The following is a 15,000-nucleotide window of genomic DNA, read 5'->3' on the forward strand; positions in this document are numbered from 1 at the left end:
GAACGATCTGACTCTGAGTTATTTCCATTCGGCCCGTGTCCTGATTGCTCTCGGAGTCGTCCCGAGGCGAGTCCACGGCTCCCGGACAGCAGAGCTTTTAAACAGGGGTGAAGTGCTGAAGTGTGAGACCAATCAAAGTGCTGTGGAAACTGTGGACAGATCGAACAGAGAGCTCGTTTGATTCTGGTTTCATGTTCAAGGCGTAACCTGACGGTGTATATTATGTATATTATCATTTTTGGTGGGTATTAATAAAAAAGACATGATCCGTTTGAAGGAAGAGTGCAATTGCAGCTCTATATACGTATATATATAAAAGAAGGAGAAAAAAAGTGGTAATCCTATGGAACTTTGATATATACCATAATTACCATATTTCTATACTAAAACCATAAAGTTCCCTTGGCCTTTGGAATTAAAATAGCCGCACATCATCACATAGCCTTCACCATACCTAGAGATTGGCATGGGGTACTTTCCATAAGATCATCTCTCAATGCAAATCAAACTAGCTATTAGGCTAACTGAAATAAAACCATGCCAATCTCTAGGTATGGTGAAGGCTATGTGATGATGTGCGGCTATTTTAATTCCAAAGGCCAAGGGAACTTTATCAGGATGCATAGTGTCCTGGATCCATGAAGTAACTGGCCTTTAAAAATAAAAATCTGCCTGCCTCTATGGGAATTTAACATAGGGGTGTCCAAACTTATGCACCCTGTATTTTAAGGAAGAACATTTATTTATTTACGATGCATTATTCATTCACAAAGAAAATTGGTGTCCTTAAAGGTTGGATTTTTCCTAATTTTTTAAATTAAGGCATTAAGTTCAATTTCCAAAAGATGATTTTTTATTCCTCTTTTTAGTCAACTTTAGTATAGGTGTCTAAACTTATGCATAGCACTGTATATATATATATAAACAAACTCTAAATTTAAATTGAAAAATAAATAAATTCTAATTGACTTTGCGTGTGTCGTCATCTGCTTTTAATTGTTGTTATGAGAAATTCTGGAGCAAAGTTTTATAGGTATAGTACCACGATAAAGTGATGGTATCAGATGATAATACAGTGGTACTTTGATATATACTGCCCTATACTGAATGATTACCATATTCATATACCAGAATGGAATATGAGTTACATCAAAAAAATTGTATAAACATGCTATCAATTCCAAAAAAGTGGTAATACCATGGTACTTTGATACATACCATAATTACCATATTTATATACTATAGAATTCAATATAGTTACAACAAAACCATGGTAATACCATGCTATCATTTCCCAAAAAAGTGGTAATACCATGGTACTTTGATATATACCATAATTACCATACCATAGAATACAATATCACCACCAAAAAAGGGAAATACCATAGTACGTTTTGTTAGTGTTTATTAAACTCATATAAAAATGTGTTTTTCTGCTGACTCCAAATCAAAAACTTTGTCTTTCACCCCTTAGGGAAGAAGAGCTCGGTTCTCCAGCACAAGGTCCAGCACGACTTGAGTTCAGGAGCTTTGAACTACCAGGAAAGTGAGATAATCCAGCAGATTGTGCAGCACGATCGGGACATGGCTCACTGTGCCGACCTGATGCAAAGTCCCTCGCCGCCTGCTCCTCCGTCTCCTACTCCTGTGATCTGGGCTCCCCTGATCCAAGCGCCTCTTCAAGCTGCTGCTGCGACCACTTCAGTCGCCATTGCACTAACCCACCACCCCCATCTACCTGCAACTCTCTTCCGACCTCCCGTTTCCGTAATCGGATCGAGAAACGAGCCGCTTAGCAAGATAAAGAGGTTTCAGACAGTTGCACCAATTTTAGGAGGTCCGGGATCAGCTGGAGACTCTCCATCCGGTTCCCCGTCAAAGATACGTTCGGGAATCGACACACCTCTTCTTGCATCCCTTCGAACGCATCATTTGTCTGGCGCCACTGGTTCCGGTCAACAAGCGTCGGCGTTCCCATTTGGGAGCTATTCTTCATCGGCGTCTCTGACTTCTAGCACTGCGCAACTTCATTCACAGCCGAGGCAAAAGCAAGCCATTGCTCCCAGTACGCCACCCAGTACGCCACCGGGACGTCTCCAAAGAGCGACTGAAACCGGTGGATTTCCAACCTCATTAAATACTACTCCTCTCGGCTTGTTCACTCATGCTCCCAATCATGGACAACCTCCACCAAAACCTTCTCAAACAAGCTCCCTGCAGTTTGCTTCCAGAGGCGGGAAGACTTGCACCGGAGTGAACCTCTTCCAAACTCCCGGATCGCCTACTTCCAACCGTTCCCAAGCCCTTGAGAGTTCATCCCACGAGATCCCACCCGCTTTATCCACTTACCTTCCTTTGGAAAGGTCAGCGCTTGCCTCGCTCGCTCAGTACGGCTCAGCGAACGCCTCTCCCTGCTACACCCCTTTAGCCCCAAGTCCGACTATCCAAAGCCCCGTAATTGGGAGAACTTTCCACTATAGTGACCCTTCCAGTGCCACCGGCTCCCACTCATCCCTGCTTCTCCCACAGTCCTCCTGTCCCGGCCAACTCCCCGGTCACCACATTTCAGGCACTGACTCTCCCCTAGGCCGCTTTTATGAGGATTTAAACATACTCTCCAGCTCCCACCCGTCACTTTCCGTAGAGGGAGCGGGTCAACTTTCCCCTCAGGATCCCGGGTTCTGCTTATCCCCGTTTTCATCGCCGACGCTAACTCCCAAACCCTGTAGCTCGGTATCCGGGCACATGTCCTCCCCAGTACAGACTTCTCCAAGCTCTCGAGGCCAAGCTCACTCTATAGGGACGTCACCTGCACTTTCTCTCCCGCGTGCCTCCGACGGACACCCGTCGGATCTAGAACCGCTCCGTTCGAAACTCCCATCCAATTTGTGAGGCTAAATCACACCCTCCTAACTCAGTAGTGACCTTCCCCTGTGTGGCGTTTGGCCTTTTCTTTAGTCATCTCTGTATTGGCACTGTGTTTTAATCTTAATCATTTTTAAATATCTATCGATATCTATCTAAATATCTATCAAGTAATCCTAGAGCTCTAGATTTCACTTTTGTTTGCTTTGTTAATCTACCGTTTTCCTCTCATTGAATATAGATATAGATATATATATATATGAAATTATATATTTAAATATATGTTAATCAATCTATAGGAGGGTGTGAAATGCTACATCTATTGAGACCTAAAGGACATTTTGTTATTTTATACCTACGCCAAATTTATCCACAAGGAGTTTGGTTATTAATATTGACATGGACAGAAAGAAAGAAAGACTTTTTTTGCAGAAGACAAAAAAGAAATACTTTTTTGCAGGAACCTATGCACTCACGCCTGCATATAAAAACTGATTTTTGTCTAATCCAAAACACCTTTTTAGTCGCCCTAATGAGGATCACATATTGCTGATCTTGAATCTAAGGGGTTGTGTTTAAGGGATTGTACCTGTTTATTCACTCTACAAATGTTTGGGACTTTCTGAGGTGGAGAGGTGAACATAGGAAAACCAAAAAATGTTTCAGTAGCATTTCTTTGTTTTGTTGAGCGACGCTGTAGTGATGTTAGCGGGCATTGAGTGGGCGTCAAGGGAGAGGGTTTGAGAAACATCCTAACTAAATTACTATTCACTTGTGTCTTCCAGGATCATACGATAGTGTAGCCCTGCTCTATGTGTGTGTGTGTGTGTGTGTGTGTGTGTTACTCTGATTGATGCAAATGGCAATCAAGTTTGACTTAGCGAGAATAGTTTTGCCTTTTTACTGCAACAGAGAAGAAATGGAGAAATTTCCATGCAACATTTCTTATTTGTACATAAAATAAGCCAACAACATTAGTCAAAAAGCTGCTCAAAAGTTATTTTGTTTGTTTTTCTATATCTTTAGCTGCTAAATGATTAACGATCGGTGGAATCGTGTGAAGGATTCTGAATTTTACGGTGTAAAGGCCCGTTCACACCAAGGGCGAGAACTATAATGATAAAGATATCGCTCTAAAAACACACTTCAACTGTAACGATAAAAGCATCGAGAAATTATATAATTAGAATCACTTTCAGAACGATTGTTTTTTTCAGCTGATACGATAAAAACATTAAAGGAGTAGGTCACTTCAGAATAAAAATGTCCTGATAATTTACTCTCCCGCACGTTATCCAAGATGTCCATGTCTTTCTTTCTTCAGTGGAAAAGAAATGAAGGTTTTTGAGGAAAACACTCCAGGATGTTCCTCCATATAGTGTCTTCAATGGGGTCCAACGGGTCGAAGGTCCAGATGTGAGTTTCAGTGCAGCTTCGAAGTCTCGACACGATCCAGCCGAGGAATAAGAGTCTTTATCTAGACAAACCAGCGGACATTTTCTATATAAAAAAAAACAAACATTTATGTACTTTTTAACCACAAATGCTCGTCTTGCACGTCCACGACTTCACGCATTACGTAATCACATTGGAAGGTCAGGCGGTAACCTGACGTAGGAGGAAAACGTAGGGTAGAAAAACTACGTTTTCTCCTCCAACTTCAAAATCATCCAAAAAATGTTTTATTTTGTAAATGGCGTTTGACTTCATCTTTGCACTTTCGCTTTGTAAACACTAGGTCGGTAATTCTGCGTGACCTTTCAACCTGATTACGTAATGTGTGTCGCATCACAGCTAGTGCAAGATGAGCATTTGTGGTTAAAAAGTATATAAATGTTTATTTTGTTATAAAATGTCCGCTGGTTTGTCTAGATAAGACTCTTATTCCTCGGCTGGATCGAGACTTTGAAGCTGCACTGAAACTCACATCTGGACCTTCGACCCGTTGGACCCCATTGAAGACACTATATGGAGAACAATCCTGGAGTGTTTTCCTCAAAAACCTTCATTTTTATCCACTGAAGAAAGAAAGACATGGATATCTTGGATGACGTGTGGGTGAGTAAATTATCAGGAAATTTTAATTCTGAAAGTGAACTACTCCTTTAACAGCCAATCAGAATCCATCCTGCTCTAAGAGATCGAGCATTTAAAGTGGCAGACGACAAAACTGGTTATAACAAACAGAGCGATATCGTCCGCTGGTGTGGACACTAATATAGTTATCGTTCTTAGTATGAAAGGGTCTCAAGTCCAAACTATGATGATCAAATCCGTTCAGGGATGATGGAAGATCTCATCACACACACCTGAGTCTCTCACAGGTCATGACTCTCAGCCACAGCGTTTTGATTTAATAGGACAGACAGGCACCTTTCGGACGACCCTTGACCCTTGTCAGTTTGAGAACAGGACAACATAATGATATTGTAATGCTGCACACATAATTTGGTTTAAGCAACAACAAAAAAGCACAATATAAAAACATGTATTGGCTGATCTGTTACTGGATAGTTTACATGATTCCAGAAAGGAAATTACATAAATTGTGGATTGTTGCATGCTGGAGGAATCATTCATGTGGAGCACAAACACTGTACGGTCTTTTCTCTGACAAGTCAGACACTGGGCCCTATTTTAAGGGTCTAAGGGCGCATCCGAATCCACTTTTACTAGTTTAATGATGGGAAAAATGGTCGGTTCTCCCGGTGCATGGTCTAAAAAGGTTGTCCCTATTCTCTTAATGAGTAATGGGTGTGTTTTGTCTCTGTTCTCTTAATGAGTAATGGGTGTGTTTTGGGCATAACGTGCAAAAAAACAGTCAGAGTCTCATCTCCCATTCCCTTTAAAAGCCAGTTGCGCTCGTGCCATAGTGGATTCGTTATTTACATGATGGAATTTGAAAGCGAAAAAACTGAGCGCTTCTCTAGCGAGGAAACGGATCTGCTCGTGCGCGAGGTTAAAGCTGTGTGTGTGTGACGTTAAAGCCATCTACGGGACAAGCCGGAATCACCATGTCTTTATGTACACAATAATAATCTTTTACATTGTAATCCTTTTTTTTTAACATTTGCCACATTACTAATGCACTCTTTAAATAACAAAAAAATACTGCGCCATTGACTTTAGTCCAGGTTTCAGTCGCGCTGTTAAACAACGCGCCGTAGGACGTGAAAATGATAACTGCGTCGGGCTGAAACTAGCAAAACACACTTGCGTCGCGCCTGGCGCTGCATTGAGCCGGGTGTATGATAGGGCCCATTGTGTTACTTCTAAAGGCAAGTTTGACATTTTTTCCCTGTTCTTTCTCACCCTCAGTGTGTCTCGAATCAGGGACAGCATTTATACACACACACACACACACACACACAGACCTGAGAGCATCTGACCTGAGGAAAGTTCATGAGTCGTGAAAACTCAACTTTTTGAGAAGCGAGACGAGGGAGAAAGGGAGACGGGAAGCACAAATGCAACGAGACACTGATGTATTGAGGAGATGTGTGCTGATGGCAGGTACCAGGACCCCCGGGGGCCGCTCGCCCCGATGACACGTTTGTTCCCCGCGTCTTGTGATTGTTTTCTCAGGGCTCTCACTAGTTTCCAGAGGGGGTAAAATATTGATTGTGGAGTTTTTATTGTGACAGTCACATAAATAAATCAAAACACAAAGACAACCGCAGGGAGTCGAACCTCGTAGGCTTGCTGGGAAGTAGAAAGTGAAGGAATCAGGGCGAAAGAGTGACTGATTAGAGAGAGAGAGAGAGAGAGAGAGAGAGAGAGAGAGAGAGAGAGAGAGAGAGAGAGAGAGAGAGAGAGAGAGAGAGAGAGAGAGAGAGAGAGAGAGAGAGAGAGAGAGAGAGAGAGAGAGAGAGAGAGAGAGAGAGGAAACCTGGATGATCTCTGAAGCATTGCATGACATCCAGAGCAGAGACGCTGTCACAGAATCAGACTTTTGATTCAGAATCACTGACTCGTATTATAAGAATCTCGAGTTCAGATCTCGGCTCATACATTGTTAGCTATTTTGTAAATGCAACTGTGTGCTTCATTGCTTTAAGTAACTGAAGACTGATGATGTTCAGATTTAAGAGTACTGGGTCTTAATTGTGAAACATTTCAGTGTAAATCATACACTACAGTTTAAACGTTTGGGATTTGAAAGTTCAATGTTAATGTTTTTGAAAGAAGTCTCTTCTGCTCACCAAGGCTGCATTAATTTGATCAAAAATACAGTAAAATTGTGAAATATTATTACGATTAAATCAGCTGTTTTCTAAGTGAATATATAATGAAGTGTAATTTATTCCTGTGATCAAAGCTGAATTTTCAGCATCATTACTCCAGTCTTCAGTGTCACATGACCCTTCACAAATCATTCTAATATGATGATTTGATGCTCAAGAAACATTTATGATTATTATCAGTGTTGAAAACAGTTGTTGCTGCTTCACATTTTAGTGGAAACTGATCAATTTTATTTTTCAGGATTCTTTTGATGAATGGAAAGTTAAAAAGAACAGAATTCATTTGAAAAAGACTCTTTTGTAACATTATAAATGTCACTTTTGATCATTTTAATGCATCCTTGCTGAATAAAAGTATTCATTTATATAAAAAAAAACATTACACTTACACCAAACATTTGAATGGTAGTGATGAAAACCATTACATAATTAGCACATTTCATTTTAATGAGATTTTATGGATTTCTGTATGATTGAATGAATGAGGCCCATAGAGTTGCTCGTTGATATTTATGGCTATTTCTTTTGTCAAATTTTATGCACCACTTTCCCATGAATCATTTTGTTGCAAAGGAAAATGGGAAACTCAGTTTTGACGAGTGCCACACACGCACGATGAGACGCTTTTACAGACGCAGCATGAAGTCGAATCTGGACTCGATCCATCTGGAAACATGCAACGCTTCAGTGTGTCTGCCGGTTTTCATGGCACAGTTATAATTCAGGTTGGGAACGTTCCCAATTCTGACGACTAATCTTACGCCGGCTCCGTTTGCTTTGCCCGTGGAACGGCTCTGCAGATGGTAATGAAATCAATGGCAGTGATTGAGGATTAGATTTCACACTCACCGAGCTCAACAAGATGATGGAGGAAAGGGACTGCCGCCATCATCTCTAATTCATGCTTACAGATGTGTGTTTTCTCAGAGCCGCTGCGACGGGTACGTGTGTCAGACAGGCGGGATTTAAACTGACACGGGTCACAGGTGTGCTTAACACACACATATAACCAGAACCCAGTGTGATGTTCACCGTATCCCTGTAAGAGCTGCTAGAATCGTGTGTATCAGGTTCGGCTGTGCATGATAAGGCTTCAAGCTCTGACTTTTGACAGCAAGCAATTTGGCGTAGCCATCCAGACGTCTAGGCTAAAACTAGGCAAAATTTGGGCTGTCAGTGACAATTTTATAGACGTCTAACCATAGCCGTGATGTCAAAGATGTCAAAGAAATGAAACCAAACACCTTGTAATCACTGTTGACTTTGCTTTCATGATGGAATATCAAACATCTCGCAAGTTAATTTGGCAAAAACGACATGTAACCAAATTTAAGGCTATTTTGGCTAGAAGTGTGTTACTCATAGCCGGACTATAGTTAACCGAGACGGTGAAATGACGGCTATTGCTTGCTAGGTATAATGTCAAAATACATGATCCGTTTGATGTAGGGTTTCGTATGGAGATCCATGGGCATCAGGAAGCAAGAGTCGTTTTACCTCGTATGGTGTCATTAGGGGTGGGTATTGTTTGAATTTTAACGATTCCGATTTTGATTCTGCTTATCGATTCCTAATTTCGATTCCAATAAGAAAAAAAAAAAAAAACACTTAGATATCATTCACATTTAGTCTTATTGCAGAACATTTAATTGTAGCTGAATATCATGAACAGAAATCATCAGGCTGAAGAACACTATACCTGTGGTTTACAAATACTTAGAAAAACAACTAGCCTAACTAATATACATGTCAAGCATTATTAAAGACAAGTAAACACTCAGTAATTAAAAAAGAACAAATACACAAATTAGAAATCGCAACGAATAGACACAACTGAACAAAGATACGATTGAAATAAACAGTGTTTTAAGATTGTCAGGTTCAGAAACTGTAATCAAATGTAAAATAACACTGCACTTTATTAATAACATATACATTACAAATATAGTTACAAAAGTTATTCAGTCAGGAGCGAGTGAATTTTCTCTTTGTTGATTAGTGTTATTATAGAGACGGCAGGAATATTAGTGTTATTGTAGAGACGGCAGGAATATTAGTGTTATTGTAGAGACGGCAGGAATATTAGTGTTATTGTAGAGACGGCAGGAATATTAGGCTGCTGTCCCTTTAAGAGCTGAACTGATCTAATATACACACGTAGAGTCGTCTCGCACTTGAATGGTTTAAAATCCCATTTTGAAATGCTCACAAAGGAATCGATAAGAGGAATCAAAAATTGTATTTTATAACAAGTATCCGATTCCAGAATTGAAATCGATTTCCGCAACCCTAGTCATAGTGGATGAGACTCGACACTGTGTCTGTGACGCTTCACAGCATCCCGACAGAAAGACTAGCATGTTTCTGCATGTTTCTCGTCCTCCGTGACGGTTCCGGCACATCTGTGGTTTTGACCAATAGGAGCACAGCTTTCAAACATGGCGAAACGAAATGCGTCTGTAGCTACCGTTTGTTTACGCTCTTGTTTCCGGAAGTCAGTCGCTAGTTTCGCCTTCTTGATGACATCATGCACGTCGTTAAAGACGGAAAGAACGTCAAAAAGTCCAAATCTGACACATTCTTAAGGCAAGACACTGCAGGTGAATATGGCAAACATTTGAGCTGATCGACATCAGCATACTTCCATGTTGATTAATCCCAGTGCATTAAGACAAGTGTCTTTTTAAATATGCAAATGAGGCATTATGTAGCCTAATTGAATATGCGCTAGTTTGTGGACATTTCCTGAACATTGGAGAAAGCAAGGATTGCGAGATAAGGAGAGTTTTTACCGAGGAGGTTTTGGATTTCTCTTGCTATCACTTCGGAAAGTCTGAAATATAACCAATCTTAAAATTGCCCAGTTCATGAAAAACAAAAGAATGGTTTTGCCCGTATGGATCACCGCCAGGACAGATATCCCTCAAACACACGTGTAGCGGATGTGACAGGGTGAAAAACGCCGGTTCTGTGTGTCTGGATCTTCCTCACAATGTTGAAAGTTCAAGTGTTACATTTAAAATTTAAATGTATCATTTTGAATCAAACATGCTTGGCTGAAAGGAATGCGATGTGTTCTGAAAGATGAGTCTCTGAAAGGACATAAAACCTGTTAGTTTAGTATTTTAAGAGGGCTCGGTGTGTATTGTCCACAGCACTGTTTTAACCCACTTCACTGTGTGTTTTTGGTCTTTACAAAACATAATGATATTATTTATTTCTCTGCATTTGTTTTGGTTTTCCTGTCATATTTTGTGATGATGTTCACCACATGTTTCTGATCTGTGATTATTCTACTGGAAAGCATCATGTTCATACACCAGAAACATATTTGTTAAATACTGAAATACACTTTAGCACTTTCTTCAGGACAGTAATGAAGACACGAGAGAACAGAGACGGATCAATCAGAGAATGTCAATCTATTGAACGTTTTTTTCTTATTTTTGTTCCTATGAAGTCTATAAAGTTGGGGAAAAAGCAATAAGTGTGATGTAACTGTGTTGATGTGTTGGAGACGACAGTAGATCATAACCCGTCTGTCCTGAACGCTGGACGGCACCAATCAAAACCTGGATGGATGATAAGCACACAAACTGGATATTATTAAGAAAAGATCAAATAAAAATATTAAGAATTAGGCTGTGTTTGTGTCCTGATTTCAAGCTGTTGATCTGCTGATATTTGCATGCTTTGCTGTCTCTGTCGTTCTCCTGAAAGATGAAATGATCAGCACATATGCATGGGGTAAAATCTCTTCCATAGACCAAAAATATTGATGCATCAACTTTGAAGACTTGCAGTAATAAAAAGTGTAAAGATTTTTACTGTAAAGATCAGAAAGAGGATGGAAAATGCTCACAAAACCTAAAATATGTCTTTTGTTCTGTGTCTGGATCTTTGTCACACTGTAACAGCGCAGGAAGAATCTTGACATTTAGACGTTTTATTTTGAATCAGATTTGCCAGGCTGAAAGAAATGTGTTTATAAGATGAATCTTTGAAAGGACATAAAACATTATTTATTTTATTTTATTTTTTTACAGTTCAGTTTGTATTTTCACTGTCTTTTGGTCTTTATAAGACAATGGTATATAATGATATTATCTATTTCCCTGCAAAAATGTGTACAGCGTTGCTACATATTTAGGGAATCTATCTGAAATTAATGATTTGTTTTTCATTGTGTTTCAGTGGTGAAAGAGTGTGTGTGTGTGTGTGTGTGTGTGTGTGTGTGTGTGTGTGTGTGTGTGTGTGAGAGAGAGAGAGAGAGAGAGAGTGTGTGTTTTCACATGTTTTTCTATCCCGGTGGGGTCTTAAACCTGAATGCACACACACTCATGGGGACTCGTGTCACTGTGGCCTAAATTGAGGAAACAAGCTTATAAATCATACAGAATGAGTTTTTTTGAAAATGTAAAAATGCAGAAAGTTGTGTTTAGGGGTCAGGTTTTGTGTGTGTGTGTGTGTGTGTGTGTGTGTGTGTGTGTGTGTGTGTGTGTGTGTGTGTGTGTGTGTGTGTGTGTGTGTGTGTGTGTGTGTGTGTGTGTGTGTGTGTGTGTGTGTGTGTGTGTGTGTGTGTGTTGTACAAGAGAGAGGCAGCTTTTCCCCATTACTAATAACAAAAAGTACCATGTTTATTGGTAGGTTGCCGTGATATTTGAGTCCTGATGAGGCTGGCAGGGGTTATTTGCCTAATGATTGTACACTACCATTCAAAATGGTGGAATTTTTTGGATTATTATTTTTTTTTTTAATGAATTTTTGATAGAACAGTCTTATGCTATTTTTTTTATATATATATACAGTAAAAATAGTAAAATTGTGAAACATTATTCCAGTGTAAATCATCTGTTTTCTATGTGAATATACAGTAAAGTGTAATTTATTCCTGTGATCAAAGCTGAATTTTCAGCATCATTACTCCAGTCTTCAGTGTCACATGATCCTTCAGAAATCACTCTAATATGATGATTTGATGCTCAAGAAACATTTATGATTATTATCAGTGTTGTACAGTTGTCCTGCACTTATTTTAACTATGATCCATTTTATTTTTCAGGATTCTTTGATGAATAGAAAGTTCAAAACAACCGCATTTATTTGAAATAGAATCTTTTGTAACATTATAAATGTCACTTTTGATCAATTTAATGCATTTTCGCTGAACTTTGAACAGTAGTGTGTGTACATTTAGAAATATGAAGCTGTAATCGAACAATGAAGGTTTATCTGGTTCAACATCTTCTGAGCCTGAGAGTGTTTCTGCGGGTCACGGGTCAGAGGAGGAGAAGAATCTGACACACACAACCCAAAATCCTCTTCTCCTGTCCCGACTTTAACCGCTGTCCTTCTATAATCCACAGAACTGGGTTAACCTGCTTTAACTGATGTCTTTGACCCACAGGCCAGCCGTCCAACTGCAGTCATAATTCATAACCGCAGTCATAATTCCCCGTCATCGTTTGCAGAAAGCTTGAGCTTTTCCTGATTTTTGGCAGGCGGAGAGATGCGGGAGAGCCAGATGTCAGGAGGCTTTCGGAACAAACAAATAAATAAATAAATAAGCAAATAAAAGATCTAATAGAGAGTTTATGGAGGGTTTGAAAAGTGCACAGTTTAAGCACTCGCCAAAAATCCAAAAGCATAAATCCGTGGAGAAGCACGCAAACCTCCACACTTCAGGAGATCTGATCACATGTCGAGGACAGCTGACATTAGTATTAGTATTATTTAAAAAAAAAAAAAAAAAAAAATTATTGCAAATTTTAACAAACATAAGTTTTTTTTTTGTTGTTGTTTTTTTTACATCTCTTGGCAAATAATTTTCAATAGGTAAATTAGGCTTCTTTATATATTTTTCTTGTTGACTATTGAGTTTGTTAAAATTTGCAATAAAAAAAAACACTTTAAACAATAAACAAGTTATAGTTCAGTAGTCAAAAGATATAAAGAAGCCTAATTTACCTACTGAAAATTATTTGCCAAGAGATGTAAGAAAAACAACACCAAAAAACAAGAGGGGCTCAAAAATGAATAAAAGAGTATTATGAAAGAATATTAAACATGCCACAAAATTCTAGATGTTTTTACAGCTTTCTTATTTACAGACATTGAAATTGTATTTAATTACACATTCAATTCTTGTTTGACGACGTCAAAGCGGGGTTTACTTTTTGTATATTTACATTTATGGATATAAAACAAAAGGAGGTTAATACAAAAATTTGCTTCGACTAGATTATTGTCATTAATATAAAAGGCATTAGCATTCCTCCAGAAAGACTGGACCTCTTGTAAATATTATCATAAGATATTTCTTTGACTTTATTTTGTTAAGAAAAAAATCTGAGGGAGTGACCAAACAAACGACCTCTTAATATCATCAAAACATCTGAGATTATGTTTCTCTTGTTATGGACTATAATAGTTAGTGTCCGACACACTTACGCTTCTCTACACGGCCAAAACATCCATCGTAATCCCGGCAGACCTTGAAATGCCACTTTAAAACATTTTAATTCACATAAAAGTCCAGCTTTATTTCTCTCTCTCACACACACACACACACACACACACACACACACCATGACCAAGAATCTCTCCACTGCATTTGGAGATGGAGAAATGAAAGAGGAATCCGACGGGAACAGAAAGGTGAAGAGGAGCAGCGCTCCGTTAGCGGACTGAGCAAAAAGGATTAATTACTTTAGTGTTTGACCCCGAGTGACCCGGATGGGATTATCCCGGAGGAGAAGCCGGCGCTCGAGCTCTGTCAGGGAACACTGCTAGTTTAGGACGAGCGACTGAGGGGATTTAGGGATACTGACCCCAGAAAATGAGTTTTCTAACTGCTAAATTCACCATTAACAACAACATGACATCAAATACTATATGATTTATTTTCTTATTAATGTCCCTGGTCTTATTAGCAATGATTTAAGCTCGTTTTCCAGAGAGAGAGAAAATGTCATCAAAATGCTGCAGATCTGAAAGGATTTTTCCTCTTTCCTGATGTAATATAGGCCACATACACACGGAAAACAGCTTGTTTTAAGATATGCCTAAAACTAACTAAAAACTATTTGTCGGCGAAGTAAGAAAAACTGAAGTCAAGATGTTCTCTGAGCAAAGAAGTTTAAAAAAAAAAAATTCTTAAAAAAATCGTCCAAAATTTAAAAAAAAACAAAACATGGAAAACAATCTATCGCAAAACAAGCTATCTCACTCACACACACTCACATACACACGCTCTTTCTCACACACTCTCACTCACACAGTCACAGACACACACATACAGGTATATGTAAATGAGCCCTGTTGTGATTGGCTAATGTGTGAGATGAGAAGCAACAGGTTGCTTTTATCATTACTTACAGTAACAATATCTTCTGGTACCAGAATCTGTGTGTCTCTTCAGGTTCTGATGGTGTGTGTGTGTGTGTGTGTGTGTCATTAGATTGACAAAGACAAACATGAAGAGTCCTTTTGTCCTCCATCTCTCTCTCTCTCTCTCTCTCTCTCTCTCTCATCTCTCTCTCTCTCTCTCTCTCTTGACTTATATTCATGTTAATGTTGCACATTTGAGCAGAGATAATCAGAGCTGCTTCGTGAACTGAGATTAAATTGACACAAACACTCTTGATTACATGAATTTTGCCTGTTTGTTTTGTAGATCATGAGGCATTTAACATATTATGACTTCAAAATTGTTATTGTTTTTGTCTAGCTGGTGTGATCGATGAGCGTCGTCCAATAGGAACGCAGAGCGACCGACACAGACGTAACGAGTGAGTCCAATTTAAATAATTCCCGCATAATAATTAGAATCAGAACATCATTGATCTGCAACACTCTCAACTCCTTAGCAACTGAATTATAACACCATGGC

The 15,000-nt window shown here is 39.2% G+C and overlaps 2 protein-coding genes across 3 annotated transcripts in view; both read left to right on the forward strand.

The window, feature by feature from the left end:
* Positions 1-2,892, forward strand: part of hcn4 (hyperpolarization activated cyclic nucleotide-gated potassium channel 4) — a gene marked incomplete at both ends in the record, with an annotated part of 91,421 nt that extends 88,529 nt beyond the window's left edge. Inside the window, one exon of the mRNA XM_084408483.1 lies at positions 1,475-2,892. Within this exon, the coding sequence (XP_084264609.1) occupies positions 1,475-2,892 (1,418 nt within the window). The remainder of the gene's footprint in view (positions 1-1,474) is intronic.
* Positions 2,893-14,698: 11,806 nt separating this feature from the next.
* Positions 14,699-15,000, forward strand: part of dhdh.1 (dihydrodiol dehydrogenase, tandem duplicate 1) — a 13,870-nt gene continuing 13,568 nt past the window's right edge. Inside the window, exons 1-2 of one of the 2 annotated variants that reach the window (XM_084409365.1) lie at positions 14,699-14,899; positions 14,978-15,000. The exon at positions 14,978-15,000 is cut by the window's right edge and continues 78 nt beyond it. The gene's annotated coding sequence lies outside the window, so the exon portion shown is untranslated. The remainder of the gene's footprint in view (positions 14,900-14,977) is intronic. The other variant, XM_084409366.1, reaches the window with a different exon arrangement.

The sequence above is a fragment of the Rutilus rutilus genome (assembly GCF_951802725.1).
Source record: "Rutilus rutilus genome assembly, chromosome: 5".
NCBI classification, from domain to species: Eukaryota; Metazoa; Chordata; class Actinopteri; order Cypriniformes; family Leuciscidae; genus Rutilus; species Rutilus rutilus.